General features: G+C 36.0%; 1 protein-coding gene across 2 annotated transcripts in view; it reads right to left on the bottom strand.

The window, feature by feature from the left end:
* Positions 1-19,411, bottom strand: part of MAN1A2 (mannosidase alpha class 1A member 2) — a 178,369-nt gene that overhangs the window by 25,613 nt on the left and 133,345 nt on the right. For both annotated transcript variants that reach the window (XM_068540587.1, XM_068540586.1), the window contains exons 11-12: positions 19,026-19,198; positions 15,442-15,557 (exon numbers count right to left, since the gene is read on the bottom strand). In XM_068540587.1, coding sequence (XP_068396688.1) covers positions 15,442-15,557; positions 19,026-19,198 — 289 coding nt within the window. The remainder of the gene's footprint in view (positions 1-15,441; positions 15,558-19,025; positions 19,199-19,411) is intronic.

Raw genomic sequence — 19,411 nt, 5'->3', positions numbered from 1 at the left:
GACAGCCTTTTCCATAGAATACTGTGTGAAATGAGGCTTAAAGGTCCTTATGACCCCCTGATCTAGAGGCTGAATTAAAGATGTTGTGTTTGGAGGCAAGTAGGCCACTTTGACGCCTTGGGTGGTGAACTCTGGGGTTCTAGGGGGCCAGGGTCATTGTCCAATCATGAAAGAACTCTAAAACGCAGCCTCTCTTTTTTTTTTTTTTTGAATTTGATTTTACCTATTTTTTTATACAGCAGGTTCTTATTAGTTATCCATTTTATACATATCAGTGTACATATGTCAATCCCAATCTCCCACTTCTTCACACCACCACCCCCCTTCCCCGCTGCTTTCCTAAAAGGCAGTCTCTTACTGGCAAGGTACTTCCTGACTTCAGGGACAAAGCAACGATGGAACAAATTCAGAAAAAGGGTTCTCCTCCAGGCCTTCTTATTGTATAACACAACCAAAAGACGTGCTGCTGGTGTTTGTCTTTTCCCCTCAAGGCTCAAGGGTTAATTAGCAGCTTTGGAGATAAGGGCAGTTCTTACGATAAACCCAACTGCATTGGCACAAAACAGTAGAGTTAGCCTATCCCTTCCTGCCTTAAATCCTGGTGCTTACCTCTCTTCTTTACTGATAAATGTCCTCTGTGGCATTTTTTTTTCCAGAAGAGGGTAATTTTGTCTGCATTAAAACCTGTTTAGGCAGATATTCTTTCTCCTCAATGATTTTTTTAATGGTGTCTGGGAACTCCTCTGCTGCCTCTTGGTCAGCAGTAGCTGCTTCTCCTGTTGTGTTATCGTGACATTTTTTAAGCCAAATCTCTTTCTAAAATTAGCAAACCATTCTTTACAGGCATTAAATCCTTCACCTTCCTTTTGCTTTAAGTTGTCATATACTGACTTCGCTTTTTCTCAAATCACATTCGAGTCTAAAGGAATGCTTCTTATAGCAATCCTGCACCCACATAAAAAGCTGCATTTTCAATACAAGATTAAAAGGTATTTTGCAAAAAGTGCAAAGTTTTTGTGCCTGCTGGTGTAGCTGCAGTGATGGCTTCATGAATCTTTTTTTTTTTTTTCACACTCGTCCTAAACACTGGATTCATCTATCATGCAGTCGTGAGAAAACCCAGCTGCAGACCTCAATCTACGGTACATATCAAGCAATTCAACTTTTTCTTGAAATGTCAACGTCATGACTTTTCTCTGTTTCTTAGGAACATGTCCAGCATCACTAGTGGCACTTTGTAGGGGTCCCATGGTGCTATTCAAGATTTACAGCATTACACTAAACATGATGAAAAATATACTTAAAAACTGTGAGAGACCACTTTTTTCTTGATACGCAATTTACTAGAGAGATGAACTGCTCACATGGAGATGATTAGCATCACTAGGCATTTTTTTTTAATTTTGGAATTTTATTTTACTTTTTTATACAGTAGGTTCTTATTAGTCATCAATTTTATACACATCAGTGTATACATGTCAATCCCAATCGCCCAATTCATCACACCACCATCCCCACCCCCCCGCGGCTTTCCCCCCTTGGTGTCCATACGTTTGTACTCTACATCTGTGTCTCAACTTCTGCCCTGCAAACTGGTTCATCTGTACCATTTTTCTAGGTTCCACATACATGCGTTAATATACGATATTTGTTTTTCTCTTTCTGACTTACTTCACTCTGTATGACAGTCTCTAGATCCATCCACGTCTCAACAAATGACTCAATTTCGTTCCTTTTTATGGCTAATATTCCATTGTATATATGTACCACAACTTCTTTATCCATTCGTCTGTCGATGGGCATTTATGTTGCTTCCATGACCTGGCTATTGTAAATAGTGCTGCAATGAACATTGGGGTGCATGTGTACTTTCGAATTATGGTATTCTCTGGGTATATGCCCAGTAGTGGGATTGCTGGATCATATGGTAATTCTATTTTTAGTTTTTTAAGGAACCTCCATATTGTTCTCCATAGTGGCTGTATCAATTTACATTCCCACCAACAGTGCAAGAGGGTTCCCTTTTCTCCACACCCTCTCCAGCATTTGTTGTTTGTAGATTTTCTGATGATGCCCATTCTAACTGGTGTGAGGTGATACCTCATTGTAGTTTTGATTTGCATTTCTCTAATAATTAGTGATGTTGAGCAGCTTTTCATGTGCTTCTTGGCCATCTGTATGGCTTCTTTGGAGAAATGTCTATTTAGGTCTTCTGCCCATTTTTGAACTGGGTTGTCTGTTTCTTTAATATTGAGCTGAATGAGCTGTTTATATATTTTGGAAATTAATCCTTTATCCATTGATTTGTTTGCAAATATTTTCTCCCATTCTGAGGGTTGTCTTTTCATCTTGTTTATGATTTCCTTTGCTGTGCAAAAGCTTTTAAGGTTCATTAGGTCCCATTTGTTTATATTTGTTTTTATTTCCATTACTCTAGGAGGTGGATCAAAAAAGATCTTGCTGTGATTTATGTCAAAGAGTGTTCTGCCTATGTTTTCCTCTAAGAGTTTTATAGTGTCCAGCCTTACATTTAGGTCTCTAATCCATTTTCAGTTTAGTTTTGTGTTTGGTGTCAGGGAGTGTTCTAATTTCATTCTTTTACATGTAGCTGTCCAGTTTTCCCAGCACCACTTATTGAAGAGACAGTCTTTCCTCTATTGTATATCCTTGCCTCCTTTGTCATAGATTAGTTGACCCTAAGTGCGTGGGTTTCTCTCTGGGCTTTCTATCTTGTTCCATTGATCTCTGTCTCTGTTTTTGTGCCAGTACCATATTGTCTTGATTACTGTAGCTTTGTAGTAATGTCTGAAGTCAGGGAGTCTGATTCCTCTAGGTCTGTTTTTTTCCCTCAAGACTGCTTTGGCTATTCGGGGCCTTTTGTGTCTCCATACAAATTTTAAGATGATTTGTTCTAGTTCCATAAAAAATGCCATTGGTAATTTGATAGGGATTGCATTCAATCTTAGATTGCTTTGGGTAGTAGAGACATTTTCACAATATTGATTCTTCCAAGAACACGGTATATCTATCCATCTTATGGTATCATCTTTAATTTCTTTCATCAGTGTCTTATAGTTTTCTGCACACAGGTCTTTTGTCTCCCTAGGTAGGTTTATTCCTAGGTATTTTATTCTTTTTGTTGCAGTGGTAAATGGGAGTGTTTCCATAATTTCCCTTTCAGATTTTTCATCATTAGTGTATAGGAATGCAAGAGATTTCTGTGCATTAATTTTGTATCCTGCAACTTTACCAAATTCATTGATTAGCTCTAGTAGTTTTCTGGTGGCATTTTTAGGATCCTCTATGTATAGTATCATGTCATCTGCAAACAGTGACAGTTTTACTTCTTCTTTTCCAATTTCTATTCCTTTTATGTCTTTTTCTTCTCTGATTGCTATGGCTAGGACTTCCAAAACTATGTTGAACAATAGTGGCGAGAATGGACAGCCTTGCCTTGTTCCTGATCTTAGAGGAAATGTTTTCAGTTTTTCACCATTGAGAATGATGTTTGCTGTGGGTTTGTCATATATGGCCTTTATTATGTTGAGGTGGGTTCCCTCTATGCCCACTTTCTGGAGAGTTTTTATCATAAATCGGTGTTGAATTTTGTCAAAAGCTTTTTCTGCATCTATTGAGATGATTATATGGTTTTTATTCTTCAATTTGTTAATATGGTGTATCACATTGATTGATTTGCATATATTGAAGAATCCTTGCATCCTTGGGATAAATCCCACTTGGTCATGGTGTATGATCCTTTTAATGTGTTGTTGGATTCTGTTTGCTGGTATTTTGTTGAGGAATTTTGCATCTATATTCATCCGTGATATTGGTCTGTAATTTTCTTTTTTTGTAGTATCTTTGTCTGGTTTTGGTATCAGGGTGATGGTGGCCTCATAGAATGAGTTTGGGAGTGTTCCTTCCTCTGCAATTTTTTGGATGAGTTTGAGAAGGATGGGTGTTAGCTCTTCTCTAAGTGTTTGATAGAATTCCCCTGTGAAGCCATCTGGTCCTGGACTTTTGTTTGTTGGAAGATTTTTAAACACAGTTTCAATTTCGTTACTTGTGATTTTGGTCTGTTCATATTTTCTGTTTCTCCTGGTTCAGTCTTGGAAGGTTATACCTTTCTAAGAATTTGTCCATTTCTTCCAGGTTTTCCACTTTATTGGCATAGAGTTGCTTGTAGTAGTCTCTTAGGATGCTTTGTATTTCTGCGGTGTCTGTTGTAACTTCTCCTTTTTCATTTCTAATTTTATTGATTTGAGTCCTCTCTCTCTTTTTCTTGATTAGTCTGGCTAATGGTTTTTCAATTTTGTTTATCTTCTCAAAGAACCAGCTTTTAGTTTCATTGATCTTTGCTATTGTTTTCTTTGTTTCTATTTCATTCATTTCTGATCTGATCTTTGTGATTTCTTTCCTTCTGCTAACTTTGGGTTTTGTTTGTTCTTCTTTCTTCAGTTCCTTTAGGTGTAAGGTTAGATTGTTTGAGATTTTTCTTGTTTCTTGAGGTAGGCTTGTATAGCTACAGACTTCCCTCTTAGCACTCACTGCTTTTGCTGAATCCCATAGGTTTTGGATCGTCGTGTTTTCATTGTCATTTGTCTCTAGGTATTTTTTGATTTCCTCTTTGATTTCTTCAGTCATCTCTTGGTTATTTAGTAACGTATTGTTTAGCCTCCATGTGTTTGTGTTTTTTACGTATTTTTCCCTGTGATTCATTTCTAATCTCATAGCGTTGTTATCAGAAAAGATGCTTGATATGATTTCAATTTTCTTAAATTTACTGAGGCTTGATTTGTAACCCAAGATGTGATCTATCCTGGAGAATGTTCCCTGCGCACTTGAGAAGAAAGTGTAATCTGCTGTTTTGGGATGGGATGTCCTATAAATATCGATTAAATCTATCTGGTCTATTGTGTCATTTAAAGCTTCTGTTTCCTTATTTTCATTTTGGATGATCTGTCCATTTGTGTAAGTGAGGTGTTAAAAGTCCCCCACTATTATTATGTTACTGTTGATTTCCTCTCTTATAGCTGTTAGCAGTCGCCTTATGTATTGAGGTGCTCCTATGTTGGGTGCATATATATTTATAATTGTTGTATCTTCTTCTTGGATTGATCCCTTGATCATTATGTCCTTCCTTGTCTCTTGTAACATTATTTTAAAGTCTATTTTATCTGATATGAGCATTGCTACTCCAGCTTTCTTTTGATTTCCATTTGCATGGAAGATCTTTTTCCATCCCCTCACTTTCAGTCTGTATGTGTCCCTAGGTCTGAAGTGGGTCTCTTGTAGACAGCATATATATGGGTCTTGTTTTTGTATCTGTTCAGCAAGCTTGTGTCTTTTGGTTGGAGCATGTAATCCATTCACGTTTAAGGTAATTATCGATATGTATGTTCCTATGACCATTTATTTTCTTAATTGTTTTGGGTTTGTTTTTGTAGGTCCTTTTCTTCTCTTGTGTTTCCCACTTCGAGATGTTCCTTTAGCATTTGTTGTAGAGCTGGTTTGGTGGTGCTGAATTCTCTTAGCTTTTGCTTGTCTGTAAAGCTTTTGATTTCTCCATCGAATCTGAATGAGATCCTTGCCAGGTAGAGTAATCTTGGTTGTAGTTTCTTCCCTTTCATCACTTTAAGTATATCATGCCACTCTCTTCTGGCTTGTAGAGTTTCTGCTGAGGAATCAGCTGTTAACCTTATGGGAGTTCCTTTGTATGTTATTTGTCGTTTTTCCCTTGCTGCTTTCAATAATTTTTCTTTGTCTTTAATTTTTGCCAATTTGATTACTATGTGTCTCAGTATGTTTGTCCTTGGGTTTATCCTGTATGGGACTCGCTGTGCTTCCTGGACTTGGGTGGCTATTTCCTCTCCCATGTTAGGGAAGTTTTTGACTATAATCTCTTCAAATATTTTCTCTGGTCCTTTCTCTCTCTGTTCTCTTTCTGGGACCCCTATAATGTGAATGTTGCTGCGTTTAATGTTGTCCCAGAGGTCTCCTAGGCTGTCTTCATTTCTTTTCATTCTTTTTTCTGTATTCTGTTCCACAGCAGTGAATTCCACCATTCTGTCTTCCAGGTCACTTACCCATTCTTCTGCCTCAGTTATTCTGCTATTGATTCCTTCTAGTGTAGTTTTCATTTCAGTTATCATATTGTTCATCGCTGTTTGTTTGTTCTTTAATTCTTCTAGGTCTTTGTTAAAGCTTTCCTGCATCTTCTCGATCTTTGCCTCCATTCTTTTTCCGAGGTCCTGGATCATCTTCACTATCATTATTCTGAATTCTTTTTCTGGATGGTTGCCTATCTCCACTTCATTTAGTTGCTTTTCTGGGGTTTTATCTTGTTCCTTCAGCTGGTATATAGCCCTCTGCCTTTTCATCTTGTCCATCTTTCTGTGAATGTGGTTTTTGTTCCACAGGCTGCAGGACTGTAGTTCTTGCTTCTGCTGTCTGCCCTCTGGTGGATGAGGCTATCTAAGAGGCTTGTGTAAGTTTCCTGATGGGAGGGACTGGTCCATCACTAGGCATTTTAAGCATATACTCGAATCACTGGATGCAAATGTCGCCATCTATAGTCTAAGTGTTTGTGTAAGTTTTGAGAAATTGTAACTTTTAATAACAGATTTGTGTATATTTTATGGCAGTAAATGGTAAAATGGACCAGTATCTACATATATTTTATGAATTCATGATGTGCCTGACTTTTTCCTTAATTCTTTCAATATTTCTAGACCACATGGTTCACCTGCAAGTTTTTCCAGTTGTCACAAATCTCCAATAACTTTCCAATATATTTATTGAAAATAATCTGTATATAAGTGGATCTGCGCAGTCGAACCTCTGTTATTCAAGGGTCAACTGTAGTTATCTTTGGCAAGGGAAACTAGATGTGGAATACAGAGAAACTTTTATTTTTCATTTTTTCTGTTCCATACTACTTAATTCATTTTGCTATATCCACATACTGTTTTTATACTTTAAAAAATATCTATTTTAAAAACAACCACATTAGCCTTGATTTCTGAGGACCTACACAAGACAGAGGAGATAGATGTTTATATGACTAATTTTAACGTGACAAGTACTATGCTGTTAATTCTGTACAGTTCAACAAACATCTGTTGAATGTATGTATACTGTATCCCAAACATGAAACTAAGCAGTGAGGATATTAATATTTCACATAGACTATCAGAACAAAGGAAGTATTATAAGTATACCTAAAAATGGCTAATTCTGTCTTAGTGTTGGAGAGGACTCACAGAGATAGTGATATTTGAGCTAGACCTTGATGGAGTAATAGGATTTTGTAAGGGATTAAAAAAAAGGAATGATAAATTTCAGGCAGAAGGAAAAGGAAGAGTAAAAACACATAAGTGAAAATGTACAGTAGGCAGGTATGGATCAAATAAATGCATGGGGAAAGTGGTGTAACAGGAGATGTGACTAAAAAGGTACATGCAGCACTTAATCTTAATTATTCAGTATAAGAGCAAAGAATATAAACAATATGGAAGTAAGCAGCAATCTTCTTTATCCATCTTTCTCATTTGGGGAAGTATACCTGTAGGATAACTTCTAGAAGTAGGATTACTGAAGCAAAATTAATGTGCTCTTAATGTTTCAACAGGTTCTTTTTCAGATTTCACCACTCACATCAAACAACACACATTCTCACTTCCAGTGTTTATAAGTGACTGGATCCATACATCCTTGTTAACACCAGATTGCAAACTTTTAAAATCTTAAGTAATCTGATAGTGAAACATGGTATTTGATTATAAGTTTTATTTCATTTCTTTATGAGTGGGTCAAATATTTTTCATGTATTTATGGTATTTTCCATCTGTATTTTGCAGTGAACTGCCTTTACTTATTTTAACTTAATACTTATTCCTTAATAATTTCACATTTTAAGAAAATTTACCCATTGACTATCAAATGTATTGCAAATATATTTTCCCAGTGTGTCATCTGTCTTACTTTGTTTAATGTTCTTTTTTTTTTCTTACAGATGTCCATTTTTCTGTAGTTAAAAATTTTAATCTTTTTCTTCTATGGTTTCTGGGTTTTGTGTCATGCCATCTTCACCCACAGAGTTGGGAGAAAAAAAAACTTCCAAATTTTTTCAGGATTTTATGTCATTTTTAATATTTAAAGCTATGTTCTATAAGATCAGTTTTAGTATTTACAGGAATCCAGTTTTATTTTTTTTCTAATGGATAATTTTTCTAACTTCCTTTTTAAATTATTTAATTTTTCCTCAATGATCTGAACTGCCATTTTTCAAAGATAACATTTCCACATATAAGTGGGCCTATTTCCAAACTGTATCCTGTTCCACTGTTCCATTTATTCTTGTACTACTACTAAACCCTTTTAATTAGTATAGCTTTATAATACTTTTTGAATGATCTCTTTTATATACAAATACTGTATACTATATGATACCAAGTACGTTATAATATTTTTCACTATCTGGAGGGACCTGTCTCCTGTGGTGATTGTATACTTTGTCAGCATAGCTAAGCTGGAACTATATTTGTCAGAATTACTTTCTCTGTATGATTCTGGGTTAGGGTTGGCTACAAAAAAATACGCATGTGATGTGGAGGCTGAAGTAAAGCAGGAGCCATAATGCTCTGAGGGGCAGTGCAGGGTTGCCACGTGTTGTTAAAGTTATGCATGTTGTCAGTGATTACCTGGCTCACCTCGGACGTGTGGGGCAGCTGCCAGACCTGCAATTTCTGCAGTTCCTGTTGGAGCTCCTCATCAATTTCTCCAATTCCAGGGCCAGGCATGTATAGCCCCATGGCAGAAGGTGCCAGCTACTTCTGCAAGTCACCTGTTTATCAACGCTGGAGGCAGTGAGACACATATGTGGGATCGTTGGTCCTTGTGAGTTCTAGTTTGTCCTTCTCCATTGCTTCACGTCTACCATTTTTCCCCAGCTCCCAGCCCTACTGTCCTATAGCGACTTTATACCTGCTATCTTGTATTTTGTGCCAGGTATAATTCTAAGGGCTTCGCTATATTAATCCCCATAACAAGCCCTTGAGGTGATACTATTAGTAATTCCTCTTTTACAGATGATGAAACTGAGGTAGAGAAATTAAGTAACTTGTCCAACGTCACACAGCTATTAAGGGAAAGAGCTGGGAAAAGATAGATAAGTATGAACTGGTTAAGAATACATAGGTTAGATGTCTTTAATGTTTGATTAACTTGGGTATACACAGAAAAGGCATACCTATTAAATCTGTACGTGACACAAAGCTAGAATAGCTAATACATTAAATGAAAAACTCAAGAGTTCAAAAAAATTTCAATAAGTTAGAATATATTAAATCTAACAAAATAAGATTTAATAATGGATAAAGGTAAAATATAATAAATTTCATAAAAGCTAATCATACCAATGTAAGATAGAAAATAATTATCTTAGTTCATGTTAAAAAAAAAAAAAAGACCTATATCAAAATTTCAAGCTATATTGACAGGGCTACCAGAAAACAGAATACAATAGTATCTTGCTTTGATGAAGGTATAAAGACCAACTTAGCAATTGGTATTCTGCACTGGTTTATTCACATCTTAAATGCAGTGTTCAGTCTAGAAAACCATGGAATCATCTCCAGAGAAGTCAACCAGACTGGTATCGGAAAGAAATAGTACAGAAACTTGTCACCTTTAGCCTGATAAATACAAGTATTTTTAGTTAATATCCATGTAGAAGACTCTGTATTTCCAAATGGTAAAGTATGGATCACTGAATGGAACGCACAGTGAAGCAGATTTTAACTCAATGTAAGAAAGATATTTCTAACAATGAAAGCTCCTGAACAATGTAATGGGTTAGCCTTATGAGGCAGTGAGCGGCCTGTTAACTAGAGATTAACAAAAGACTTTATGACAAAATATTCTGTATGTCGTAAAGAGATTTTTAGCATTGGGAATGTCTATGTGTAGAGGGGAGGGATGGGTTGCAGTGGTGTATGTTGGATCTCTAAATTTTTTTGCAGCTCAAAAAATGTCTTTTGATTCTAGGCACAAAGACAGCAAATGAATTTGAGACAGGAAAATGTGACTCCAGTTTAATTTATTTTTAAAAATTTTTTACCTGATTACAAAAGCAAAACCAGAACTGGATTTAAAAGAATAACACCAATTAAGCTAAATCACAGTATACATTTTGATGTTATTGAAATAATATTAAGATGTGCATCTATAACAGAAATCTCTTGCATTCCTATACACTAATGATGCAAAATCTGAAAGAGAAATTATGGAAACACTCTCATTTACCATTGCAACAAAAAGAATAAGATACCTAGGAATAAACCTACCTGGGAAACAAAAGACCTGCATGCAGAAAACTATAAGACACTGCTGAAAGAAATTAAAGATGATACCAACAGATGGAGAGATATACCAGGTTCTTGTAGTAGAAGAATCAGTATTGTGAAAATGACTATACTACCCAAAGCAATCTACAGATTCAATGCAATCCCTATCAAATTACCAATGGCATTTTTTACGGAACTAGGACAAATCATCTTAAAATTTGTATGGAGACACAAAAGACCCCGAATAGCCAAAGCAGTCTTGAGGGAAAAAAACGGAGCTGGAGGAATCAGACTCCCTGACTTCAGACTATACTACAAAGCTACAGTAATCAAGACAATATGGTGCTGGCACAAAAACAGAAACATAGATCAATGGAACAAGATAGAAAGCCCGGAGATAAACCCACGCACTTAGGGTCAACTAATCTATGACAAAGGAGGCAAAGATATACAATGGAGAAAAGACAGTCTCTTCAATAAGTGGTGCTGGGAAAACTGGACAGCTACATGTAAAAGAATGAAATTAGAACACTCCCTGACACCAAACACAAAACTAAGCTCAAAATGGATTCGAGACCTAAATGTAAGACTGGACACTATAAAACTCTTAGAGGAAAACATAGGAAGAACAGTCTTTGACATAAATCACAGCAAGATCTTTTTTGATCCACCTCCTAGAGTAATGGAAATAAAAACAAAAATAAACAAATGGGACCTAATGAACCTTAAAAGCTTTTGCACAGCAAAGGAAATCATAAACAAGACGAAAAGACAACCCTCAGAATGGGAGAAAATATTTGCAAACGAATCAACGGACACAGGATTAATCTCCAAAATATATAAACAGCTCATTCAGCTCAATATTAAAGAAACAAACAACCCAATCCAAAAATGGGCAGAAGACCTAAATAGACATTTCACCAAAGAAGACATACAGATGGCCAAGAAGCACATGAAAAGCTGCTCAACATCACTAATTATTAGAGAAATGCAAATCAAAACTACATTGAGGTATCACCTCACACCAGTTAGAATGGGCATCATCAGAAAATCTACAAACAACAAATGCTGGAGAGGGTGTGGAGAAAAGGGAACCCTCTTGCACTGTTGGTGGGAATGTAAACTGATACAGCCACTATGGAGAACAGTATGGAGGTCCCTTAAAAAACTAAAAATAGAATTACCATATGATCCAGCAATCCCACTACTGGGCATATACCCAGAGAAAACCGTAATTCAAAAAGACATATGCACCCCAATGTTCATTGCAGCACTATTTACAATAGCCAGGTCATGGAAGCAACATAAATGTCCATCAACAGACGAATGGATAAAAAAGTTGTGGTACATATATACAATGGAATATTACTCAGCCATAAAAAGGAACGAAATTGAGTCATTTGTTGAGACGTGGATGGATCTAGAGACTGTCATACAGAGTGAAGTAAGTCAGAAAGAGAAAAACAAATATCGTATATTAACGCATGTATGTGGAACCTAGAAAAATGGTACAGATGAACCAGTTTGCAGGGCAGAAGTTGAGACACAGATGTAGAGAACAAACGTATGGACACCAAGGGGGGGAAACCGCAGTGGGGGTGGGGATGGTGGTGTGCTGAATTGGGCGATTGGGTTTGACATGTATACACTGATGTGTATAAAATTGATGACTGATTAAAGAAAAGAAAAAAAAAAAGATGTGCATCTATATATGTATACATGCACTTAATAGCTTACTTAACATTATACTGTGATGAGTCTATAATTGCTATTGGTTCCATAATACCCGTGTGGATGTGTCATAATTTATTTAACCTTTCAACTAATATTGAACATATAGTAACTCTTTATTTTTATAACTTCAATAAACATCCATGTACATCTTTTTCCATAGCTTTCACTATATAAAAGTCTTGACATATTCTTATATATATAGTTTTCCAGAATTTTGCCATTATATTCAAATTTTGAATTTTAAGATAGGAAGGGGGAAAAAGCACACAAGCAAGATACACAGACAGGTGCACACACGCAAAACAACTTCTGCCCTGGAGATTCTGATACCAGTCAAAGCAGACACACCATGGTGGTAAACTTGGTCTTAATTTTATGCATTTCTCTTTTCTTTTAATAATAAATTCATTAAGAAGACTATGTTTCCAACTAACCTGTGATTTTTCTTAGCCATTTAATACCTGACATATATGAACTCAAGAAAAACTGACTGAAATGTATCCTCAACATGTACACTTTTCTCAGTTTATCAGACCTTCAAATAAAGATGCAACAATTGAGCTGAGGTGAAATGAATGTAGTGCTCAACTGTGATAATTTTCTTAGCCTAGGTTTTGTTATAAATACCTGTATGATTCCTCCTTTGACTTTTTCTACTTTTATTGATCCAAATGTATTTGTGTGTGTATATATATATAACTGGTTACCTAGAGTACTGCGTTGAGAAGGATTCTTCCTGAACTTGAACTTGGCAGGGAAAAGTACCAAGGTCAACTGGTGATATCCCATATACTGCAAGGGGAAAAGCAGCATGGCACATAAGTATTTGCAGCCCTACCCCATGTGCTAAAGTGCTCAAGGTGTGTACTGAGGAGGCATTTGAGAATTAATTATGAAAGCCAACCTGCAAGAGGTAAGATCTGAACTTTTTTTAGAGAGGGGCATTAACTGATAGAAAGAATAAAGACATTCCTGCCAGAGCCAAAGAAATATGAAATAGACAATGAAATGCAAAGGAACAAATTATAGATAGATAAACAGATAGATTAACTTGGTTTAAGGATAGAATATATAAAGAAAAGAAGTGAGAAATGAAGCTAGAGATGAACGAACCATTGGAGCTTTTGAGCAGGAGAAGAGTGACATGAAGAAAATGGTATATGAATGTCGAAAATCAAGTAATTTCTAAGACTAGGGGAGGCCTCAAAATCAGCATTTTACCACTACTGTAGTAATATTCAATTCACGCAAGATGCTCAGGAAAGACGCCAATAACACTGAGTGAGAAAGACTTGGAAAAAGGATATTCACACAGTCTCAAAGTTATCACTCCACACATCACTTATGACAAAAATATTCTTTACATGACCTTATAATCAAATCTAACCTTATGATCAAATTTAAAATCATCAATAACGAGTTAAACCGTTATCATGTGCCTCTTTATGAGATGAAATGAGGTCACATCATCTATATAATATTCATGCCAAACATGTTTAACCTAAATCTGATCATAAGGAAATAATCACAAATATCTAAATTGAGGGACATTCTTCAAAACAAGTAGCCTGAATACTTAATGTCAATATCGTAAAAGACAAAAGAAGAATAAGGAAACTTTGTTCTAGGTTAAAGTAGACTAAAGAAACATGACAAGCAAATGCAACAATTGATCCTTTATTGGACCCTGGGTTGCGGTTAAAAGTTATAAAGTATATTATTAGAACAGTTGAGAAATTTGAAAATGGACTATATACTAAGCAGCAGTACTGTATGAATGTTAAGTTTCACAAGCGTGATAACTGTATTGTGATTGTGTAAGATTATGCCCTTTTCCTAAAAACTCCCGGGTAAATAACAGAATGCTGGTAACTCTCAAATTATAAAGCAAATAAATAAATAAGCAAACAAGTAGAACTGTGTCTATGTATACATATACATGGGGGTACGGGAATGCAGCAAAAATTAACAAAAGGTAAATCTAGGTGAAAGATACAATCATTGTACTATTCTTATGATTTTTCTGGGCTTAAAAAACAGTAAAAAAATTTTAAAAAGAGATCTTACATAATTTGGGTCAAATTCCACAGTTGACAGCTATGAAAACTGAAAGCAAGGAAGTTTTATTTTGACATGTTCATTCAGCTAGGTTGTAGCAAGTGTATAACTAAAGCTCCTGCGGTTTTATCTTCCGGTCCAGTGCTCTTTCAACTATCTCGTACAGTCTCAAGCCTAATCACACAGGATAAACAAATACAAGAAATGACTGGAGGTAGGGAACTGACTAAACCATCTCAGCAAAATAAGGGTTTGGTCTAGGGTCAACTACAGATACGGAAACGAGGGGGCAAAATAAATAAACGATATAACAAGAAAGTGATATATTAGAATGAGAAAAAAAGAAATAACCATAACGTACAAGCTGAGAAGATAGGAAAATAAAAATATCAGGGATAATAAAAGAAAAATTGGAGTAAGACTGTCATTTAGGATAAGAAACGTAGTTTGAGACATGTACATTTAAACCATAATACACCAGAATGTAAGCTAGAAGTATACTAGAATGTAAAGTCCAAGAGACTGAGAATTTTTGTCCCTTTTGCCTACTGATATATCCTCAAATAACCTGAACAATGTCTGGAAATAACATTTTTTGAAACAAATGTAGTGACAGTTTATGAGGCATTCAGGTAGAGACTGACTGGAAATAGAAATGTGAAATTTAAAAGAAGGTATTAAGGACCTTATCTTGCAGGGTTTTTGGGAAGTAGACATATTTAAGGTCTCCACCTTCTTCCAGAAAAGTTTATAAAATTCTGCCTGGGATTTTGAGTATAGCCCAAATAATAAAGCTGTCTTTTTTCTTTTCAATTATTCCCTTTATACAGATATCTTTACAGGAAACCTCATTGGGAGGATGAGTGGCTATGGTCATACACCCTCTAGTAACCATCAAAACTCTATGATTGTTGCTAACAGATTTCATTAGCTAGAACAGGGAGTTGAGGTGTGATCCCAGGACCAGCATCATCCGTACCGCCTGGGAGTTTGTCAGAAATGTAAATTCTTAGGGTCCACCCTAGACCTACTGAATCAGAAACTGGGTATGGCCCGGTAATCTGTATTTTAAGAAGTCTTCTAGGTGATTCTAATGCATAGTAAAGAGCTAAATACAAAATAAAGGTACTCTTATTTGACAAAATGCCTTCATGAGATGTAGCTAAAAATTGAAGACCCAATCACATAAAAAGATTTTTGTAATAAAATTTAGTGTAACATCACATAGTCATAATTCATCATGTAGTGACCACAGAGCAAAACCCGCCCACAATTAAAAAAATTTTTTAAGGCATCTACTTACTTTAATGTTTCAGCAAGAAAGAAGCTCTGCTGTACATCGTCATGCGTAGGAGTAGATGAATATACATCCTTCACCCCAGAAAATCCACCATTGACTCGGCAATACTTTTCAATAGCCTGTGAAAGAGATGAGACCAAAGAGTCAAATCCATAGAATTTCAAACTTTGAAGGACAAGTTAAGGAACCATAGTCAAAAGTTTACAGAGATCTCTATGAGAATTTGACAGTTTCAGAATAAGATTTTACTTGTCTGGTCTTCCTTCTTTTTAATGAAAAGCTAATTAACACTAAAAGTGTTTATTTAATCAAATTGTTAATTTTTATATAGTTCCATTTTGATTACAGCTTGGTTTTTAAAGTCTCCTTACCAAAGGGTTTGGTACTTTTCTCTAAGTATTTTAAACATTTTTTTTTTTTTACGTCTTTATTGGAGTATAATTGCTTTACAATGGTGTGTTAGTTTCTGCTTTATAACAAAGTGAATCAGCTATATGTATACCTACATCCCATATACCCTCCCTCTTGTGTCTCCCTCCCACCCTCCCTATCCCACCCCTCTAGGTGGTCATAAAGCACCGAGCTGATCTCCCTGTGCTACGCGGCTGCTTCCCACTAGCTATCTATTTTACATTTGGTAGTGTATATATGTCCATGCCACGCTCTCACTTCATCCCAGCTTACCCTTCCCCCTCCCCATATCCTCAAGTCCATTCTCTACGTCTGTGTCTTTATTCCTATCCTGCCCTTAGGTTCTTCAGAAGCTTTTTTTTTTTTTTTTTAGATTCCATATATATGTGTTAGCATACGGTACTTGTTTTTCTCTTTCTGACTTACTTCACTCTGTGTGACAGACTCTAGGTCCATCCACCTTACTACAAATAACTCAATTTCATTTCTTTTTATGGCTGAGTACTATTTCATTGTATATATGTGCCACATCTTCTTTACCCATTCATCTGTTGATGGACACTTAGGTTGCTTCCATGTCCTGGCCATTGTAAACAGTGCTGCAATGAACATTGTGGTACATGTCTCTTTTTGAATTATGGTTTTCTCAGGGTATATGCTCGGTAGTGGGATTGCTGGGTCATACGGTAGTTCTATTTTTAGTTTTTTAAGGTACCTCCATACTGTTCTCCACAGTGGCTGTAACAATTCACATGCATACGTTTTTAAACACATATTCTTCAAAATGATCATGCATCTTTACCACTGTAGAACATCAGAGATGTCTAAGGATACTGTGAAAGTATCAGGGAGGCATGACTAATCTTTAAGCCATTTAGAGACATTTCTCAAAGGCACGTTTTCATGCATAACATATTCAAGTTTGGAAATTTGAAGATGTAAATTGGAATAGTTAAAGCTACAGAAGACATGAGATACCACTATTCTGTTCCAGCTTGTCTTCCCTTTTCTTTCTTTAAACCCAACATGGGAGCCAGTGGTGGGCAAGAAGGAAAATTCTATTTAAGATGTGAGTTCTTCTCTTTTGTCTCCACACTGCACCCCCTTCTCATCATGTCATAATTTTGAAACTTGAATTTTAAGTATAATTATTTCAGTTCTTGTTCTTCAGAGTTTGTGTGTGTCCATATAGGCTATAGAAGCAAAATTTTAACTCTGTAATTCAAATATGGACAGATATGGGTTAAAGTTTGAGCTTGTCAAACCTTTAAGAAGGTGCACAGAAAAAAAAAGAACCTTAGGAAAAGGATAAATTATCCTTTAGTGTTTCTCAATGAGAAGATGCATTTCTGCCACCACCCCTCACCTCCCTGCCCCACATGATTCAGATACATCTCCCATATTCCTCTAAATAAGAAGCATTAAATATTAGTGGACATTCAAGTCATATTCATTGCAGGATTACTTTACCTATTTCCCCTATATAAAATATTGCTTGATATATGTAAGCATTAGTAAAAGCCATTGCTACACAACAGAAGTGTGTGTGTGTGTATGTGTGTGTGTCCTATTCCCAAACCACTGTGCCAACATTTTGTCTATCTCTCAACTGCAGCAGGACCCTCCCGCACAGAGAGTTTCACTAGCAGCTGTGTTTCCAATTTTGGACCCAGGTAGTCAGAGAAAAGCAGCATCAATAAATGCTTCATCTGTTCCTGCTCTGTATTCATAACTGCCTTGTTTCCATTAATATTCTCTTATTGTTAAACTCCATAGGGATCATCTATGTCTGAATGACAAATGACACATAAGTGTCCTCACCTTAGTTCGTCTTTATCACATTATTCCTAGATTATCGCAGTGGTCTCCAAAACCCACCAATTTGCAGATTATAATCAGATCCTTCTGTTTTGTTACTCCTCACTAAAAAGTCTTCATAGTTCCTTCCCCTTTCAAAAACCTTTAGTAGTCCCATAACGGATTCTTAAAGTTAGGGAGCTTTGGTGGGCAGGAGATGGTGAAGAAAAAGAAGATCTGAGGGGCTTTTCAGACAGGCAAAGGACTTTTAATCCCCACGTGCCAAATGAGAAACATTTATATAGTAACTGAGAAAACTAAGTATGTGTGTGTTATTCCTGAAGCGCTGAGTGTAAAGTATTCATGCCTTGATCTGGCATGTAAGGCCATCTACATAATGGCTCCAAACTTCTCTCTCTGGAGTTGCCCCTGTGAAACCTTTTTACATAAATTGGTCTATATTCTGCCCTAAAACACATCTTGCACATTCTTGTCTGAGCAATTTACTAACACTGCTTACCTCACCTAGAATGTCCTCATTCTATCTAGATTGCAAGTTTAAGCTAAACAATTTGAATATGAATATCCATCATAATTAGTACTATTTATCATAATTAGTATGTCTTAGAGAATAAAACACCTCCACTCTCAGTGATAAGCTATACTTTCATGAAAACTCTAATGATTTCTCTTCCTCCGAGGTACTGATGACAAGGGAATTCTCTGAAAGGTTAGCATTTTATGAGTAAACAATTTGCTTACTTTACTTACTAACCATTAAAAATTCCTCATTTCAAATACACACACACACACACACACACACACGTGTATATATATATATATATATATATATATATATATATGTATATATATATATATATATGGAGAGAGAAAGAGAGAGAGTGTGTTGGGGTTTGTCTTTCAATGTAGAAAATTTTTAACAATTCACTAGTCCTTCTTATGGTGCCACTAAGGAATTACTCTGAACACAAGCTGAAGTGAATGGGGGTTAATCTACCCAGGCTGTGAATCTGGGCAATTTCACAATGATTTTATTTTTCCCCCGAAGGTTAAGCATTAATAGGCAAGTGTAGAAATTTTATAATCATAGTGAAAAACTGCCATTTAAATGACTCCTTTAGTTATTCAGTAAGAATAATGAGTGAATACTAGGAGGAAAATAGTTCTAACAGAGAACTAAACTGGATTTTAAGGTTTACTTCTACTGCTTAAGAAACAAACTAACAGTTTTTCCATCAAAACAATGAAAGCAGCCCTCTAGTTACTGAACATGAGGTAACATGGATGAGGATACAATGGCACTGCAGGAGGCTTAAGTGAAAACTCTTGCACATAAAATGAAATATTGGCTTATTTACCAGCGCTGCTTCCCAGCCCCATTCCCTATATCTTGGGTCGTGAGTGAATCGCCACAGGTACCAATAGGTTTCAATTACTTCTGGACGTAGGATGTAATACTTTTCAGCCTGCCGAACTGCCACAGCCTCTACTGCACCATCAAACTTGAATGATTCAGGACCTAGCTTTAATGCTGTAACATGACAAAAGAAATAAATGAACACAATAAACCATTTGTGTTTGTTTGCCAGAGTTTTTTCCTCCCCCTGAAAGAATGCAGCATGAAGTAAAGTTGTTTTGTTGTTTGCCTTATTTTTATTGTTGCTGTTTTGCAAAATCAGTGATTTTCAAAGATCCACATTTGATTTTCTTATATAAATATTCCTATTATTCTGACGTGAAATAT

Source organism: Eschrichtius robustus, chromosome 3 (genome assembly GCF_028021215.1).
Source record: "Eschrichtius robustus isolate mEscRob2 chromosome 3, mEscRob2.pri, whole genome shotgun sequence".
Taxonomy (NCBI): Eukaryota; Metazoa; Chordata; class Mammalia; order Artiodactyla; family Eschrichtiidae; genus Eschrichtius; species Eschrichtius robustus.
This window is presented reverse-complemented; position numbering and strand designations above follow the sequence as displayed.